The sequence below is a fragment of the Cynocephalus volans genome, chromosome 6, assembly GCF_027409185.1.
Source record: "Cynocephalus volans isolate mCynVol1 chromosome 6, mCynVol1.pri, whole genome shotgun sequence".
In the NCBI taxonomy this organism is placed as follows: domain Eukaryota; kingdom Metazoa; phylum Chordata; class Mammalia; order Dermoptera; family Cynocephalidae; genus Cynocephalus; species Cynocephalus volans.
The window spans coordinates 118949663-118969499 of NC_084465.1; the positions used below are offsets into that span (position 1 = coordinate 118949663).

The 19837-nt window shown below is 45.1% G+C and overlaps 1 protein-coding gene across 1 annotated transcript in view; it reads right to left on the reverse strand.

The window, feature by feature from the left end:
• Positions 1 to 4634: 4634 nt before the first annotated feature.
• HS3ST2 (heparan sulfate-glucosamine 3-sulfotransferase 2) overlaps positions 4635 to 19837 on the reverse strand; it is a 100653-nt gene continuing 85450 nt past the window's right edge. Inside the window, exon 2 of the mRNA XM_063101211.1 lies at positions 4635 to 5253. Coding sequence (XP_062957281.1) covers positions 4635 to 5253 — 619 coding nt within the window. The remainder of the gene's footprint in view (positions 5254 to 19837) is intronic.

Genomic DNA, 19837 nt, shown 5'->3' on the forward strand with positions numbered 1-19837 from the left:
GGAATGATCTGGTGTTGAAGTTCAGGGTAAGGTCAGAGTGACAGGCACGACAAATGGTCAGAACCAAAGAAAGGCAACCCAGGAGAAGTCTAGGCCATCATGAGCAGAACATATGGACACATTTGCATGGGGCAATAAGAACACCTAGGCATTTACCATCCAAACTGGGGCACTGTTGAGTGTGGAAGGGGCGATGTTGACAATTACTCCAGGACAACGGGTATAAGCTGGGTCTATCCTTGGAAATCCAGAGAGAATGTTCACCTTACCCTATGGCAATGGGTACTGGGTTTATCTGGCCAGAGACTCTGGATCCTAGAGTTTAGACTGAGCTCCTTGATCCTGGCTTGTGAGAGCGACAATTCCAAGGCACATTGGAAGAGACAGGATGGAGGAAACTACTATCAACTTAATTCTGTTAGAGCTGCAGCTGATTAATCCTCCTGTGGAGGATTCTGCCACCAGGAACCAAATAAGTGAGAATAAAGGGAATACAAACTGAGCACCTACTATGTGTCAGGCAAGTGTTTTCTCACTTAATCATCACAATAACCCCTTTGCCATGGGAACTATTTATATCTCAATTTATTGATAATAAAATTGGTTCAGAGAAGTTCAGTAATTTTCCCAAGGCCATACAGCTAGGAAACAGCAGAGATAAGAGTCAAATTCAGACCTATTGGGCTCCCAAAGTTGTGCTTGCCTCTATACCTATTGTCTTTAGACAGAGGTGGGGAAAGAAAGCAGGGACTCACACAGGTGTAGACACATTCCAATATGTATGGAGAAGCAAACTCACTTGTTGACACTCACAGAGTCACAAAGAGAACCAGGCACACCTGGAAGCTTTGCTGTGTGGATAAGTTTCTGTGACCAAGACAGGTAGGAGTCCCCCAATATCTCTTCTCCCCTTCTTCTCTAGGAGAATATCCTATTTTTAGGTGAGCACAGTACTACCCAAATTAAAGATTACATTCCCCAGCTTCCCTCACATCCACGTGTGACCAAGTGACTGAGTTCTACCCAAGAGGATGTGAGTGAACATCATTAAATTGGGACATTTACCTTTGCACAACCACAGGGGGCACCATTCACAATAAGAGGAAGCTGTGAGTAGAAATGACGTTGCAACCTCTATTGGAAGAGGCATGCTCTTCCTGTGCCCCATTTTGCTCCTGTGAGATTGAATGTACTAATGGGTGATGACCAGACCATATGGCAATAGAACTATGGCCCACAACCTCTTCACCAGACAACCCTGGTAGCCAAACCACAACCTCTGCAGCAACTGGCCCAGAACAGTCAGGACTTGGTCAATAACCACCAGCTTCCCTGTTTTTGTCCCCACCTCCAACTAAGAGGCAACTAGAGAAAGCCAAATATGCCTCCAAACCAATCACGTAAGATGCCCCACTTCTAGTCAGCCGCCTCCAGCTTCCCCAGGCCAACAACCGCCAATCAAGACATACCTCCCCTTATTTCCAGTGTAAAGCTTTCCCACTCCTCTGCCAGCCCTTGAGTCTCTGCCAAACGTGACACCTTGCCATGGCAAGCTCTGAATTAACAGCCTCCATTCTCTTTTAGGTGGGCTTCATTTATTTCTATGCTCTCTTGCCGCTGAGTGGAATGCAGACATGGGTGAGACACCTTGAACCTTGAGCACTAGGATGAGAGACCCCAAGTCCCTGGTGTCACGGCACTGTCATACACTCTGGGCTGTTAGAGAGAGAGAAGGACACTTCCATCTTTTAAGGCACTACCATTTGGGGATTTTGTTTAAGCAACCTAACTAAACACACACACACACACACACACACACACACAAACACACACCCCTGAAGGGCCTTTTTAGCTCAGATTGAATAGTCAAAATTCATCTACATAAACCGTATTAATTTGGAACTTGTGCCAGTTTGCCCAGGGGCAACCCGGGTGAAAGGGTACATTTGCACTGGGTTAACAATCAGAGTTTGCTGAGTAGATTCATGTACTCTAGATTTTACTCATTTAATCTCAGAATTTTAAGGTTTGTTAGCATCTTTCATTTGCATCTAATGATTGATATGCTAATTAAAACAGACTCATACCTATTCATTAATATTTGGAGGCTATGTAGTGCAGGCAATCTGAGAATGTTTGTAATGCTAAGGAATATAGCTGCATTTAGGCACACAAAATTCAGAATTGTCATCAGTTCTGACTGGACTCTTCCCAATCAGGATAAATGAGCCCATTTGACCAACTCGTTCTTCAGTGTTTCCTTTGTGTCCCAATGTAATTCTGTCTCTTTTTGGATACAGCTTTGGCCACCATGTGGCTCAGGATCATAGGACACCAGGTACTTTTGAATGGGGAATGTAAAATGGCAGTTCACTAATGTCGACATACAATCCATCCTTCTCTGGTCACCAGGGCTTCACTGCCCCTCCACTTCACTTCTCCACACCCACAGGGAAGCACAGAGGGGAGATGCACAGAACTGACTTCTTGGTACCATGGATCCAGTCATCCAATGCCCCATAAGACACTTGTGTCAGGAAGATGGACCAAGACATAGAACTAACGTCTTAGACTTTTGTGTCCTCTACCCTCATAAGTGAGACCCTTTCAGTCACCTTCTACCACTGCCTGAGAAAGCAAAGGCAAAGAGGACCCTGGATGTCCAGCAACACTTCCCAGCCATCTGTGAATACTACAGAGCTATCTGGGAAGCATGTCCCAGGAATGAAGTTCCTTGGGACATACTTGTCCATGCCTCCAGGCCTCCAACATCCATCCACCCACCCAGACATTCGCCCATCACACATTTGTTGTGTGCCTACAACACATTAGCAAGATACAGTCTTGATCCTCAAGGATTTCATGGTCTGTGGTAGAGACACGTTTACACAAATAATTATAATCTAGTGTGAGAAAAGCTGTAATTGAATTACGTGCAAACTACGAAGTGAACACAGAGGAGCAAGCAGGTAGCTTAGTTGGGGAAGGCTTTCCAAACATCAAGCAAGCAATACTTGACTGAAGTCTTACTGGGAGCATGGGTTTCCACCTGCTGGAGACATGCAGGGGAAGCATTCAAGGCACAGGACACGGCAAAGGCACAGAGACTTGAAAGGGTCAAGAAAAGGCACATAGTTTTGCATGGTTGGAGCAGAGAATGAGGGAGAAGCAGAAGGTGGGCCAGAAACTGTAAGCTGGGGTCATCTTGGGCTCCATGCTGCGGGATGTAGACTTTATCCTGAGGTTATGGGACACATTCAAGACAGAGTTGGGAACCCAAATGCCTACCAGTACCAGGCAGATGATGTCAATCAGTGAGGGGTTAGGAGGAGTTGGAAAACTGGGGAGTGTAGACCTCATTTAAAGGCAGCAGCCAATTGTTGCCATTGCTGGGGTGCAGGCTCTGTGTAGCCAAGTTTCCATTTTTTAAAAAATAAGGAGCTGGATCTCCACATTTTCATATGAAGCCTCCCAGTTTTTAACTTTGGGCAATTATTTCAAAACATCATGCTGGCCAACCAAAAATCTATCTGATGTCCCATCAGTCCTGGGACCTTCAGTCTGGCACTTCCACTCTAAAGCTTCTAGGCAGAGAACTGACACCGTCAGACTCATGTTTCAGAAAGAGACTGTCCCCACAGATCTCCACATGATCTTCTGCCCCAGCCTCTGCCGGCAAGAATCCTTTGCCCCACTGCCCACCCTTTGCCCCTCCCCCGTGCAGTCTCTGCCCTCCCTTTGCCCCTCCCCCCATGCACCCCTCCTCACTGCCCTCCCAGACCACCCCCAGGCACCAGCCCCCATCTTGCACTGGGAGGAGCTGAATGAATGAACCGTGCTGCAGGCCTGGCTTACAGGGAAAAGCTCAGCGTTAAGGACACAAGAGAGCCATATTTATTTCACATGGACAAGCATGATTCTGTCGCATGCTGAACATGAAAGCTCGTGTGAGCAAAGTACCCGTAACAGCGGAATTGCGTGCTTTTGTCGAGGGGAGCAGGGAGAGTCACAAAGTGGTTTTCAAAAACAGTATCCTTCAAGCACAGTTGAGACCACAGGCATTGAAACCACTGATTTATCTCGTCCTCAAAGGGTCTATCTCCTGGGAGTGGCGGAGAGTGCTTCCGGCTTGGCAATCTCTCGATGAACTGCTAAGGTCTGGGGACAACTGAGAATGGTCTCCCGTCCCACCACCCAGGGACACTCAGGGAAATTAAGCTGAGAAGAGAAAGGTACATGCCATTTGGAATTAACAAGCCCTCTCCCGGGTGGACAGTGACGGGGACAGACTGCTGTGTTCCTAGCAACAGAACCATCACCACTGATACTGTCTATCGTCATTGGAAGGTCCACAATTGTTAAAGCACTTCCCCAGGGCCTCTTATGGGCAGGAGGGAGAATGATTCTGGAATTGAGTGGACATGCCACAGGCAGATCAACTTTGTGTGGACAGACTGGTGAGAGCTAGTGGCAGGAACCCTCTCGTCTCTTGGCCTTAGCTGGGCTTTCTGGTTCCACAATGATGGGACCCAAGATGGAAAAGGGGACTGCAGCCTAGGTTTGTTGGGGCAAGAGGCTCTAAGAGTAAACGTCATGGAAGAGGAGCAGAGAGAGAGCCCTTGTGTCTCAGTGGCTTATTCCCACCTGAAATCCTGCCCAACAGTTTCATAAAATTTAATATTATACGGTCTATAAAATTCCCGGAGCTGGTCTATCACTTCAGGATCGATCTGTACATGAGTTCTCCCTTTCGATTTGCCCAGACACCGAGGCAGGAGGCTCGACTGTGTTTTTCTCAAGCAAGGGAACCCTTTGGTCTTGTTGAAGTAGAAGTGCTTGTCCGTGATGAATCTCTTGATGCCCAGGAAGTCCTGCACGCGCCCCATCTCGCCGGCTGGGTCAGTGATGAGCCGCTCGCCGCTGACAAAGTGGATCTGGGCCAGTGGGAAGTACCGCAGCCAGCTCTCCAGGTGCAGCGCGTACATGCCGATGCGGATGGCATTCCACGACACGTCCACCAGGCCCAGGCTGCGGTTGCGGAAGGACAGCCCCTCGAAGGTGGGGATGTCTGGCTTCTTGGAGAGCGTCTGGGTGTAGTCGGAGATGGCGCGGGTCACCGGGTTCCGCACGACCACGATCAGCTTGGTGTCTCGGGACATGCTGAAGATCCGTCGAGGGGCCTCTTGAGTGACGAAATAGCTGGGCGTCTTCTCCAACGTGATCTGAGTCTCAAGAGTCCTGGGCATCAGGCTCCTGGGGGACAGAAGCAACACATGGTCAGACGGGGTTCCCTGGGGGGCCCAGGCACCAGGCACACTGACATCCCACCCAGTGACCTGTGAGTGTCTCCCTTCTCCTGTGTCACAGTGGAGGCTCTCACCTGGTGAGGAACCCACTTTAACTTGTTGATTTTTTAAAAAAATCTTTAACAGGAGGGCTGGCCAGTTAGCTCAGTTGGTCAGAGCACCAGGTTATAACACCAAGGCCAAGGGTTGGGATCCCCTTACTGGCGGCCCCACCCAGCTCCCAGAAAGTCTTTAACAGACTTGCTTTAAGACTGGAAACAATCTAAACACCCATCATATGGGTTAAATAAACTGTGGACTACCGATTAATAGAGTTAAATGCGCCTGCATGCATTAATATGGAATGATTTCTATCACATAGTGTTAAATTTTTTTAAAAAAGGCAAGATACAGTTGTGTATTTTGGGAAGGACACACAGAAAACGGTAAAAAGAAGTTGCTTCCAGAGAGGGAACTTGAGGTGGGCGCAGAACTAGGAGATCAGAGATAATTGGGAATTAGTTTTCATTGTATAATATTTTACACTGCCTGAAATTTTTAATGCATTTATTACATATTCAAAAAATACAAAGTAAGCCACTGAATATCATTCTGGCAAAAGCTATTTCTCCAAATATATTAAGACAATCTTTTTTGGGGGAAAAAAACCCCTTGTTTTGCAGGAATAGCAACTGTTTTAGAAATGAGTTCTGACGTCTTCTCCTGCTGAAAAACATCTGAACTACATCCTTTGTGTAGGCTTGAAGAAACACAGAAGTGCAGGGTGGCTGGGACCTCAGTCAGAAGCCAGGCCATGTAACCCCCTCTCCCTTGTTTTTTAATTTCCTGGCTGTGCTTGAGGCTTTAGGGGATGGTGGCAGGTGGCTCTGAAGTCCCCTTCCCAGGTGTGTCTCTTTCAGGCCTTGACAGAGGTGAGCACCCCAATTGCTGCTTCTTGATGAAAGTCATATCTTACCCTTAAACTGGTTTTTTGTAGTTTAGGCTCCATATCTGAACTACCTGAGGAGTTTTCTCTTTCTTTTTTAAAATAAGGATGGCTGGGCTCTGTTCTCAACCAATTAATTCAAAATATTCAGGGGTGGGTACTTTGTTAAAGTTCCTCAGATGATTCCAACGTGAAGAAAGATGAAACACTCTTCTCCAATCCTCCTTCCCCCAATCCTGACACTATGATGGACCAACCCCCAAAGCTTTTATCCTCGAATTCCTTTGGAATATAGACGCATGGTTCGTAGTAGTCTGCCTCCCAGATCCTATCGTCGTCTCTGTCTGATCACCTGGCCTCGTAGTTCTTCAACCTCTGTTTCTCCAAGTCTGTTCATTTTCTCTTCCCTTGTAGCAGCTCTTCGTCCTGGCCATACCTTGGGTCTTGTCACAGAAACTGCCCACACTCTGAAATCACTAATTCTGAAATTTCACTCTAGGACGAGGTAGTGGGTTGAATGATCACCCTCTAAAAGACATGTCCACTCAGAACCTATGAATGTGGCCTTATTTGGAAAATGGTCTTTGCAGATTATTAATGGTCTTTGCAGTAATTAAGTTAAGGACCTAGAGAGATTTTCATGGATTAGGGTGGGCCTTAAATCCAGTGATGAGAGTCCTTATAAGAGAAGGGAAGGGGAGAAGAGACACACAGGGAATCAGGTGACCAGAAGACAAAAGTGGAGTGTGGAGTAATATATCTACAAGCCAGCAACACCAAGGATTGCTACCAGCAGCCACCAGAAGCTAGGAGGGAGGCACAGAGCAGATTCTTCCTCAGAGAATCCAGAAGGAACCAACCCTGCTAACAATTTGGTTTTAGACTTCTGGCCTTCAGAATGGTGAAAGATACGTTTCCGCTGTTTTAAGCCACCAGTTGGTGGTAATTTGTTATGGCAGCCCTAAAAAACACTACAGATTACACCCTTGTTTCTTCCTACCTCTACCACGGTCTCAGACTTATATCTATCTTTAAACTCATCTGTGATCCTCTTGATTTCACTTTCTTTCCTGGACCCAACGGGCAAACATTTCAGTAGAATCACCATCACCATCATCAATTTCTTCGTCCTCCTTCTCTCCTGGTCTCTAATAATGCATCATTCCAGCCTGTCATCCTTTCTCATTCTGTCCCTTTCTCATTTTGTCCCACCAAACAGCAATGGAGAAAATTGCTGACCCTTACACGTGGATCCTTTATATACTTATATATTCCAGCTTTAGCTGAACCCCCCAGTGCTGCGCAATAATATTTGTCTTCACAGCCCCTCCCCCATCATTCTTCATAGTAAATGTTCCAAAGTCTCACCATAAGCTCCCAACCCTACTCATGTCATGCACCCTTAATAAACACCTGCTGTCCTACTACACTAGAAAGGATAAGCTGTCCTCTCCTCTGTCTTGAAACTGACTTATTTGCACAGATCCTGAACCCCTCCTCCTCTCAGAAAACAAGGTATGCAGGGGCTCACTGTCCACCTATGCTCAGGTCCCCTCCACTATGCCTTCCCTGCATACCCACCTACTAATCCTTGGAGCTTCAAATTTGCTGTGCAACTAGGCTGATACAAGTGATATTTTGCTTCCAGGCCCGAGGTCTATATGGACCCTTGTGGGTTGAAAGTTTTAATATTATTGAGTAGGCCCATGTTTAAAAAAATAGGAAATCATTATGAGCACACAAGTTCACTCGAATAGAATTCTTTGGCTAGGTTTTCTTAGAAATCTGGCTATATTATATTATGACCTTGGCACACATTGTAATTAGGTGTTGGCCTTTATGACAAGAATAGATGAAATTACATAAACGTGACAGTGCATTTAAACTCTGTTTAAGGACTTTCCAAACTCTGTGGGGGTTTTGACATAAAGGTCTTCCCTGACACAAAGAAGTTGACCTGACAAGCCCTTAAACAGATGTCTTTGCAATAGCCACTGATACGCTAGAGAAGATGCAAGAAAGAAATTGAGTGTGCAGCATTTTCCAGCCTTATTTGACTTGGAGCTCTGAAATTTTGCTAGGAGCACCAATTAATATCTCTCTTTGTTCCAATTTATAAAATTCTGACCAGTTCCAGTGATCTTCAGAGTATCACATCATTCCTTCATCTGTGCTCTAAAGTGAAGTTCTACCCTTCCACATCCTATTGGCATATCCATTGCAAAACCAAATGACAAATTCTAAGGAAGATATAAGAACCAGACTGTAAGCAACATCACTGTAGTCATGCCACGAGTCAGAGGGCTGCTGTGTAATTCAAATTTTCTCTGTCCCACCGATAAACACCCTCACATATTTATTTCTCCTTAGGTCACTGGAATAGAGTACTGGAGGCCTGTGTGATGATAAAACACATGGAGATGTATGTGCACCACCATGCTCTGTACACACTGAGGGCGCGTTGGGGGGAAGGGGATTAGACTTAGCTTTGAGGTTCATCTTTCCTCCTTATGTCACTGTTAAACTTTGCTTACTTGTTTCCAGCTGCTTAACAAACAGCTGAACTTTTCTCTCACCCTGGAACCCTCCTAAGCTTCTGTCTCCTTTCTTTTCTATGTAGCTCTGCAAGAATTACTGAAAGAATAGCCTAACACTCATTACCTGCCATCTGTTATTTTAACTTGCTCAGCAACAATTTTCCCTACATGTGGTAAGAGCCCCCAGGTTTTTCTTTGAGGAATTACCAATCCTGCTTTGGACAAAATCTCAGTGGACCTAGGGGTGGGTGCATGACAGAAGCTAAACCAGTAAGTGCCAGTTGTGTCATAAGACAAAAATGTGTCATAAAGACTAAAATGGAGCTCTTCCAACCAGACATAGGAACATGGAAGAGACACATCATTTTCTGTTACTAAATCCCTACAGCTTCCCTGATTCTTGCCCTTTCTGAGATCTGGTTATTCCACTTTCTGCTGGATTCTGTGAGTTACTACACATCCTTCCAATAAATTACTACTACCTCAAGTTAGTCAGAATTGGTTTCTGTTGCTTGCAACCCATGAACTCTAACCTATCTTTTACAATATGGTGTCTTTCATTCCTGTGGAAGCTACATTTGTCCCTCTCAATTATAAACTCCATGAGGGCAGGGCCAGGTGTATCTTATTTGCAGCTATATTTCCAGAGTCTGCCACAAATAAGCTCTCCATCAATATTTGTGAGGTTTAAATGAAGCCAACAACCTGTTTAATCCTGTTATGCTTTGAAGCCCCAATCGTCTTTTCAAATTCCCAACTCTCTCCAGAGCATTCTGGATCCTCCCAATGTTCTATCTCCCACTTCTCTCCCTCTACACGATTCTCCTGGATGACCTCATTCCTTCCCCAGCCTTCAACCATCACCCGAGAGATGTTGCAGCTCCCACCTGCTTTCCTCTGCTCTGAGCTGGAGTGTCCACCTCTCTCTGGACTGGACACCTCACCTCAACCATGCAACTCACCCTTTTCCTCCCCAAACTTACTTCTCTCTTTTGCCTGTTTTTGCAAATATCACCTTGAAAGCAGAAAAACTTCAGAATTATTCTCGACTCCTCCTCACACCTAATGTCTTTTGTTCTTGTAAGTTTCACCTACCCACCGCTCCTCCAGTCTCCCCTCCTCTCTGGCCCACCCGCACACCCTCAGGCCCCTGTCATCTCTCCCTCGGACCATGGATTTCTCTCTGGCCTCCATGCTTCTACTCTCTTTCCCCTTTCAGTCCATTCTGCATTCTGTGTCCACCAAGGAATCCAATCATGGATTCTAAACCTTCTAGAGAAAATCCAATCATGTCAACCATCAATGATTCCTTTGAATAAAGCCCTCATTCCTCAGTGTGGTACTCAAGAGACCTGTGTACCTTTCTAGAATTCATCTCCTGCCACTTCCTGGTAACCTGATGCTCATGCCATACTGAACACAAGATCTATTCCCCACACAGGACCCTGTCCCTTCGTGTGTGTTTTGCACTTACTGAGTGTTTTATTATTTTTTTTAGAGTCTAGATAGTGTTTCTTATCTCTCTTATCCTGGTGAATGTCGGCTGCTGTTTCCAAGTTCAAACCAAAGGTCGCACCCTCTTTGAACCCTTCCTTATGGTCTCATGGCACTTTGTCTATCCACCTGCTAGCACCATCATCCTGTTGTGTGGTGATGACTAGTTATGGATGCAGTTATATCAACAGATCATCCATGACCTGGACATGTTTCTTATTCATTTTTACCTTCATAGCACAATACCCAACACACCATAAGTGTTCAGTAAATGGATTGGAGATCCAGTGTCAGGGGTAGGTACCTGAAGAGAAGTGGCCCTTGAGTCCTCAGGAGTTGTCAGTGTTGATTTATAAAGCCCAGTCCTTCTTTAGCATTCTGGCCTGGGGTAGAGGAAGGTTTTGGCAGCTAGTCCTGGAGGTAGCTCTTGTGTTGTTTTTAGACTCCGTTGTGACCACAGGTGCCCTGGCTCACAGGCTGAGGGGAGTTCAAACTCTGCTTCATTCAAAACCTCCAAATGTAGGAAGGTAAAATGAGATTTAGAGGAGCACATCTCACGCCGTTGCTGTTTTGCCATCTGCACAGTGTCCCTAGGCCAAAACTCTGCAGTGTGGCTGGGTCGGGAGCGGGTGGTGAAGTCAAGCTGCTCCCTGGGGCCACTTGAGGGGATTTGGGAGCAATGCAAATGCCTGGGTCCCATGCCAGGCTAATTAAATCAGAAACTCTGGGTGTGGGGCCCAGGTATCTGCAATTGTAAAGCTCCCCAGATGATTCCAGTGGGTCACAGGGCTAAGTACCACTGATGTTAACTGTGCCTTCCTTTATCCACACATCCTCTAGCCCATGAGTATCAGTTAGGGAGTGTTTTAGAGAAAAAATTCCCAGCCCCCTGCCCTGTACATTCTGATTTCAGTAGGCTTGGAGTGCAGTCCACAAATCAACATTTTAAATAAGCTTCACCTGTGATTCTCATGATTAGAGAAGCCTTAATAAAAGGTTTCCTTGACTACGCCCGTTACTATCTAATATACTGTGTATACTGTCTCTGCCCACCTCCCTCACCCTGTAGATTACAAATCCCAGGAGTTGGGCTGCTGTCTGTCTTATTCTCTGCTGAATTCTCTGCATCTAGAAAAGAGCTGGCACTCAGTAGGGGTTCAGAAAATATTTGTTGGAGGATACCAGAGGGAAAGGGGAGCAGGGAGTGTTAAGGAGAAATTGGTAAGGGGCCCCCAAAAATGTTTACATTGTGCATGATAAAATAATGAAAAAAAGAAACTCATGAAACTGTACATTTAAAATTAAGTTTTGCTGTATGTAAATTATACCTCAATAAATCTGTCTTAAAAATTTTTTTCTAATCCATCATAGTCCTCCCTCCCCCCCCCAAAAAGAGAAAATATTTGTTGAAGGGGAAAAAAATGAAGACAAGGCTTTAATCTGGGAACAATGAGGCAGAATCTGCACTAGTGGAGATGCAACCCTCTTCCCCATACCTCCAAAATCTGCACTCTGCTTCTCCCTAAGGGAAAAATTACAGACTTCCTGCAGCCCTACCCTACAAAAAAAGAAAAAAAAAGTCCAAATACTCTCTTATTCTGCGGTTCCGTGCAAATTATATTTTTGACCCACCTTGGGCTGCCCAATTGAGCAGAGACAGCTCTCCTGGCCCCACTGTCCACACATGGGATGTCAGGATGTGTCAGCACGTGGAAGGAAGCCTGTCTGAGCAGGCCGTCCCTGGAAACTCACAGAGCTGGCACAATGTGACTACTACTGAAAAGATTCTCTAGAAGATTTTATTTTCTGCTAAATTTGTACACTCTGTGTATGTGTTCTGGAAGTCCTGGCTGCCTGGGGGACTTTGGTGATTTATTAGCTCCTAACTGGGCAACCAGCCTTCTTGAAAGTCATTGCAATCTCTGGAGGGATAATTAGCAGCGAAAGAGGAGGGGAAAGGCCTTATTGCAAGAAACTGGTTCTTCAAATGAAAACTGCTAATCCCCATGTTCTGAGCCAAGCGACAAGCATGGCACCTGTGGCTGTTTATCCTTGTTTGGAGCATGGACGTGAGTCTCCTCTCATATCATGGGACAAGTTCCTTCCAAGTCCACAGCCCCAAATCCTTACACTGATGTGACCCAGGAGCAAAACACTAAGTCACAGCTTAACCTCTGTACATCACTCCTCAATGCTCACAGGATAAAGTCCTTAACAGGATTTTGGTGGCTCTTTCTGATCCTGCCCACAGCCCCTCCTGGGCTCCAGACAGACCGGACTATCCAAAGTCTAGTCTGTACTCCCCCATAGACTGCATTTTTCATGCTAAAGGACCTTTAACATGCTGTGTCCTTTGAATGACAACCTTCTTAATCTGTCTGTCGAAACTTCATCTCTCAGCTTATCATCACCTCCACAATGAAGCCTTCCCTGACTGTGCCTTATTATTTCCCCGTTCCCGGAAGAGACAGGCATTTTTTAACTCTTGTGATTCTATGGTACCCACTATAGACATACCCATTTTTGACACATTATCTGAGTCTATCATCCCTCTAGCATGTAAGGTCCCCAACGGCGGGGATCATGACTGTCATGTCTTCACATCAACATGCCCAGTCCTGTGTCTGGTATGCATTCATGTTAATACATTAGGTAAGCATTCACTGAGCATTTACTACATGCCAGGGACACAAAGACAAGTGAAATGTAGTCTCTTTCCTCCAGGAGCCTACAGCTTTGTGGGACAACTGGGATGAAGGGAGTGAGGTCCCCTTTTCCCAGTGTGAGGGGCTGCACCTGAACTTGGCTTCTCACAAGAAGGAAAGGAAGGAAGGCCTATGCCTAAACCCAGTTTCCCATAGGCCCTCAAGGTTCCCAGGTGCTGGGTGGCTGACGTTCCCAGATACCTCCTGAAAACAGCTGGTGCCTAAACTCCATCAACTAGTCATTTGACAAGGCTGCTGTCATCCCCGCCCCACAAGAAGAGAAGTTGATGGAGGTGTGGAGGCAGAGTCCCTTCCCTGGACCATAAACCCACAGTCGGTCCAGGCCTTGGCAGGCCTCTCAGTGTAATGGTAAGAAGACAGTAACCCTTCGCTTGTGACCCTTGTCTTGCAAGTGTCCCCAGTAAAGCCTATTCTTTTACCCCTGCCTTGTGCATTGTGGAATTTGTCCTGAGTCCTGGGGTATGGCAAGTGGAGACTACAAAGGGATGTATCGTTGCATGATACATCCATATAGAGGACAGTGGGCTACTTTAATGGCTCATTATGAGAATGGGACTGGGAATCAGAGAGACCTGAGTTTGAGTCCTGCCACTCACTAACCATAAGAAATGGGCATGTAGCAGACATCAGCCATGCTATGGCCACTGATGCCCTGGACATAATACGACGGCCAACCTTCCCTGTGCAGCGACTGTGGGTCAGATGCTGTTCTAAGCTCTGTGATAAATCATCTCAACCAATCTTCACAATAACCCCACAAGTAGGCACTCTCACTATTCCTGTTTTAGAGCTGAGGAAACTAGGACACAGCTAAAGAAAATCACCAAAGCAACAGAGTCAGTTGCAGAATCTGGATTTAACTGTGACTTTAACACTAGAAGAAAACGTGAGAATACAAAAATTTATCTTGGCACGAGGACAGCCTTTCTAGGCATGCGACAAAAATCACGAAGGAAATGATTGAAAAGTTAGACTATATAAAAATATAAGTCTCTGGAATGGAAAAATACCATCAATAAAATAAAAAGAAAATGGCTAATTGGAAAAAAAAGTTAGCAGCATGTAAAGATACAAAAAGGATGGTTTCATGTATTTTTTCATATTTTTATATATTTTTTAGACTTCTTGTAAATCAATAAACAAAGGAGAATCAGCCGGTAGAAGAAACGAACACAGAGCACGAGAAAAGAGTTAATGAAAAAAGAGCTACGAATGGGAAATAAACATATGAAAAGATACTTAGTATCTCTCAAAATTAAAGAAATGCAAATTAAAACCACGGCGAGATAATATTATTCCTATAATGACCTATAAGGCTGGAAAAAGTATTTTTTAAAAATCATAACCGTTATTGTTGACAAGAGTGTGAAGAACTAATACTCCCCTAATATTGACAGGAGTGTAAATTGATACAGTCTTTAGGAAGGCAACAAGATATTATCTATCAAAATGTAAAATGCACATACCCTTTAACCCAGCAGTTCCACTTCTGTAAATTTATTGGCACAAATGTGTAAAGACCTATGTGCAGGACGGTCACTGCAGCATTTGTGGTAGTGATGGGGAGGCATGCCCCACAGACACGTGCTCCTGCCTCCATAGTGTAGTGTCATCCCCAGAGGGTGGCTGCCAGCCAAGGACCACATCTCCCAGCATGCCCTGCATGCAGGTCAGGGCACAGCTGGTTCTTGACAGGGACAGTGAGCAGACGTGCACTGGGCTTACTCTAGGCCAAAGTAGTAGCAAAGCAGGTGTGTCCTCTTGGCTGTCTTTTCTGGTCCTCTAGCCAAGTTTAGAGAACTCTGTGGCCCTAGAACGGGGCACATCCAAAAGGGGTATGGAAGACCACCTACCACTAGGAAACAACCCTTTTGGACTATTGTAAAAAAATAAACTTTTTCTTGGGGTTGTTTGTTACAGCATCTAGCATTAACTGAACTATTGAAACACTGTGATAGAAAATGACCAGAAACAGCCCACGTGTCCATTAGTAGGAGGCTGGTTCAATAAAATACAATGAGGCCATACAATAGATTATGACATGGCTCTTAAAAAACGAGACAGGTCTGTAAATATTGACACAGAAAGGAGTCCAAGATATATTATTATGTAACAAAGGAGATAGCAGAACAGTAAGTTTAATATGTCCCTATTTATATACAAAATATGCACACATATTATAGTGTGTATATGCACAAAACTTTTCTAAAAGAATACATGCTAAATAAATTGCTAACAGTGATTATTTTCGGAGAATGACCTTGGGGATCTGGGACGGAATGGAAGGTAGAATGAGACATTATTTTCATCTTTAGCTTTTTGCAGTCATTGGGGTTTCTTTTCTCTTTGTCATGGGAAATTACTCTTTGTTGTTTAAAAAATGAACTAACAAAAAGCTATTTTAAAAAGTCCCCACTGATATTATTTAGGAAGAAGAGAGCCTCTATCATGGAGTGAGGGGGAGGAAACTTGTCTGGAGTGGCTGAGGGCCTGGGAGGCTGAGAATGTACAGCTCCTTGCTCGAGAAGCTTGCTTGGAAAGGAAGAAGGATGATCGTAGGTGTTGAATGAATTTTTTTTTTTGCTAAGTTTCCAGGCAACTGGACCTCAGTTTCTCAGGCTCATCTGCAGCTGACCATGGGGACACTGTCTGGGGGTGACTCCAGCCATCTCTCCTTTCTCAGTCTGGGCTCAGCTTCTTCCCCTACTATTCTCACTTTTTTGGGGAGTGGGTCCCTCAAGTCATTGCATTTCACACTTCAATGTGAATTTGAATCACCTGGGGGTCTTGCTGAAATGCAGATTCTGTAGGTCTAGGGAGGGGGCCTGAGAGTCTGCATTTCTAACAGGCCCCAAGGTGAGGCTCACCTGCTGGTCCTTGGACCACACTTTGAGTAGCAAGTTTGTAAGGCAGTCCCGGCAATACTGGCACAAATTACACATTCAATGAATGTTTATTGCATTAAATGGAAGCACTTCATGGATGTTGGGTGAGAATTGTGGCTGATTTGAATTCAGAAAACTTGAATTTGAGTCGTGTGACTTTTGTATGAGTTTCCTCACCTGCGACATGGGGGTGATGATGATGCTGACTTCGCCAAGCTGTTGTGAGGTCTAAGCTGGGTAAATATGTGCAGGGCCCATGTAAACCACAAAGCACTGAACCTGCCCAGCAGTGGGTTCCTTTTTTTCTACTTGATTTCCTCCCCTTTAGTTCAAGCTTTTTCATTTTCAAAAAGCTAATCATTTATCCCTCCACCCTACTCCTTTTCTTCCCAGCCAAAGGTATTAAAATAAAGCTCCGTGGCTCCACTGCCTCACCTCACGTCCATCCCCAGCCTGGTGCACGCACCATGCCCCCCACCCCGCATCACGCTCTGAAGTGGCTCCTGTGAGCACAGCCCTACATGCCAGCTCCACCCATGGCTCTGGTCTTGTGTCATTATCTGTGGCATTTAAGGCATTTGCCCACTTTCCACGTCTTGGAACTTGTTTCTTGGCTTTGGGAATACACTCTCTTGATCTCCTTTTACTCTTCTTACCAATCCTTCTTCATATATATTTCAGTTATTTTTCCTCAACTTACCATTTATCTCGTCATGTCTCAATCAGTGGCCCTGCCATCCCCCAGTTGCCCCAGCTACACTCACATCGGATCCAGAACCAAATCCAGTTGGTAACCTTTTACTCTCTCTGACATCTGTCCCAGCTCAGGGTCCATCACAGCTCGCCTCACTCAGGGTGAGAGCTGCGGGGAGCAGCTCAGCACCTTTCTCTAGGTAAGCTCTACTTCCATTCTGAGCCAGCTTGCTGGTGTGCGACACTCAGCATCCAGGAAACAAGATGGTACCTGGGGTAGTGATAGTACCAAGTGTTGGCCAAGGGGATCTTTATTCCCCTATGGTCTCCATGAGTCAGTCAGAGGGAATGCATGCAGTGAAACAGCACGCACAGCAAATTCAAGACAAGCTTTCTACCCTCCCTTTGATGGGGCCAATCCTACCCATCCTCCATATAGAAATCCTAAGAACCTGCAGGAGGCCCTAAAAAGACCAGGGACCTGTACTAGAAGCTTCTTGAGTAGCACCGGGAACCGGGAGAACCTGATGCCCTTTCTCTAAAACTGCACTCAGAGAGGAAGAGTGCTGCTGGAGAACTCCACAAATTGGCAGATTGGTTCTGCTACAGATACCTGATTGCCAGCACAAAGGCAGCCTTGAGCACATGGCTGGCAACACCACCATGCTCCTCTGGCCAACTGGCGCTCCTACTCGGCACGACTATTTCAGACCTTTCTCGGTAAATGACCAAGCACTCTCAGCAGATGAGTTTGCATCAGACTCCATAGAGAATATGGAGCCATTAGAATGGAACACGCTGACTATCCTGCTACCAACCACATAAGTTTTATACACCGACCATCACTAGGATGAGGATGGAGTTGGTCAACTCTGTGGCCTTCTGACGGCAGTTTTGCTGGTCTGAACACCTCCTCCTCCACCTACCAGTGTCCCCTGACTGCATTGTCCACAGAGCTCCTCTCCTCCCGTACCATCTGTGCCCTTGTCCACTCTAAGGACAGGTCATCCCCCACCAGTTCTGAATGCTTCCCAGGCATCTGCAAACTCTCTTGCTGATGATCAGATGAGTCAGTGAGTTTATTCTATTTTTTAACACCAAGCTTTACAACCTCACATTCAGGAGTCCCCAGGGGTATTCATGGTTTTGCAGGGATGAGTTCCACAAGCCTGCACCTTCCTGCAGCATAAGACTGTCCCCTAGTGGCAGGTGATCCAACTGCAGCTGTTGCAGTGCACACCTGTCAGTCCCTTTGCAGTTACCTGTTGCCTCCCTGGGAGAAATTAACCAGTGATATGAGTCCTTTCCACTTTGTTTCTGGAAGTTGTAGCTGTACAAGAATAATCTCCATGGTTGCAAAGGGTTAGCAGAGGTTGGCTTTCTGGCTATGCAGGGAGCAAGTAGAGAAGTGGGCTATGCTGCTGGACATGGCACTGTGAAGTCAGTGCTCAAATACCATCCAGGCTTCAGATGTGCTCAAACCCTCATGGGTGGTTATTGGGTCACCAGTACTTCTGCTGGGTCCAAGACCTGCCTAAATTGTACAAATCTGTATTCTTGTCTAGGCTTTGCTGTAGAATGGTCCAGTTCTGTATTTCAGTTCTGGGAGGCATTTGGGAAACCCAGCATGATAAACTAGCAGACATTCTCCAATCCCCCAGTCCCTTACTTTCCTGTCTCCAGGACTTTGCTGTTCTTTCTGCCTGGCACACTTACCCTGGCTTCTCTCATGGCTCAGTCCTTCTCATCTTCAGGCCTCAGCTTGAATGTCACCACATACAAATGTCACTCTCTAAATCCCACGGTTTATTTCCTCATAGCTCTAGGCAGTCTGCAATTGTCTTGCATATCTGTCTGTTTATCTATTTGCCTCCCCGATCCCTTCCATTAGTCAGTGAACTCCATCAGGAAAGGACAGTGTTTGCCTTGCTGGTGTGATATCTTCAGTCCTTGTCACCATGCCATCCCATCATAGGCAGGCAAAAGAGAATGACTCATACCCACCAAATATTTTGCTTCTTGAATGAATAAGATGGGAAGGAATCAAAGCCTAAATCAAGAAGACATGGGCTCCTTGAGAAAATGCAGCAGCCTGAGATCTTTAGAAAGGAATATCACCTGTGGTGCACAAGTGATTCATGGATAAATTTAAAATTTTTTTATAGTTATGTGTTTAATATATCTCAGAAAATTGGAAGTAGGACATCACCTTTATTTAGCAGATTTTGTTGCTTAGGTTGAGGCTTAAATGCATAGTGAAGTTAGAAAATGTGAATAACTGTGAAGACAAATATTGGGTAAATAATAGTACAAATGGTATACAAATATGGTGAAAAGGTAGTCCTTCAATGGCTAAATTTTGGGAACCTCTGGCTCAAAACAATATTGGTGCAGCCAAAGGGAATCCAAACCAGAGTAATGTGGACATATACTCATTCAAGAAACATTTATTAAGCACCTACTTTTTGCCAACCATTTTGCTAAGCACTGAGGTCATGGCTCTAAACAGATGTAGTACTTGCCCTCTTGGAGCCTCTGGTTTGGTGGAGGAGACAATGGACAAATGAAAAATACTTAATTACACCTTGTGATGGAGAAAAAGAGGGAGAGCAAGTATAACGAGGGAATGGAGTGGTCAGAGGAAACCTGGAGGGGACATTTGAGCAGACGGTCAAGAAGTGAGAGACAGTAGGGTGACATGAAAAAAGACAATAGGATAAGAAAAACTGAGGTGTGGATGAGGTAAGACAGCACTGTAAAAAATCTAAAAATGCATGAGCCCACTACACTGACAGCAGTAAAGAGAAGAATGAGTGACATAGAAAATGAAAATCAGAACGAACTTGAGCCTGACCTTAGGCTTATAAAGTAAAGGTCCACAAGGATTGAACTGATGAGAGCGAACATGGCATGAAAGAGAAGAGTACAGGCAAAACATAGTTTGCTGTTGTTATTGAAGAAGAAACCCAAAACAAATCGAACAGAACTATAGGCAAAGATTTCATTAAAGAGACATTTCCAGAGATATAAAATTGTTATGGGTATAGATCGAAAGGCCAACTTAGTCCTAATAAAATAAAACCCACATCCAGGAGTCTATATATCCATCCATCCACCCTTCCATCTATTATCCATCTATGTATAATTGCATCAGGGCAAACATTTTAAATTATAGGTAAGACGTTTTAGTGCATTAAACAAAAAAACCCACAGATTATTATCTACAGAGTTTTGCAGGAAAAAAAATCATGACTCCTAATCCTTAGTTGGC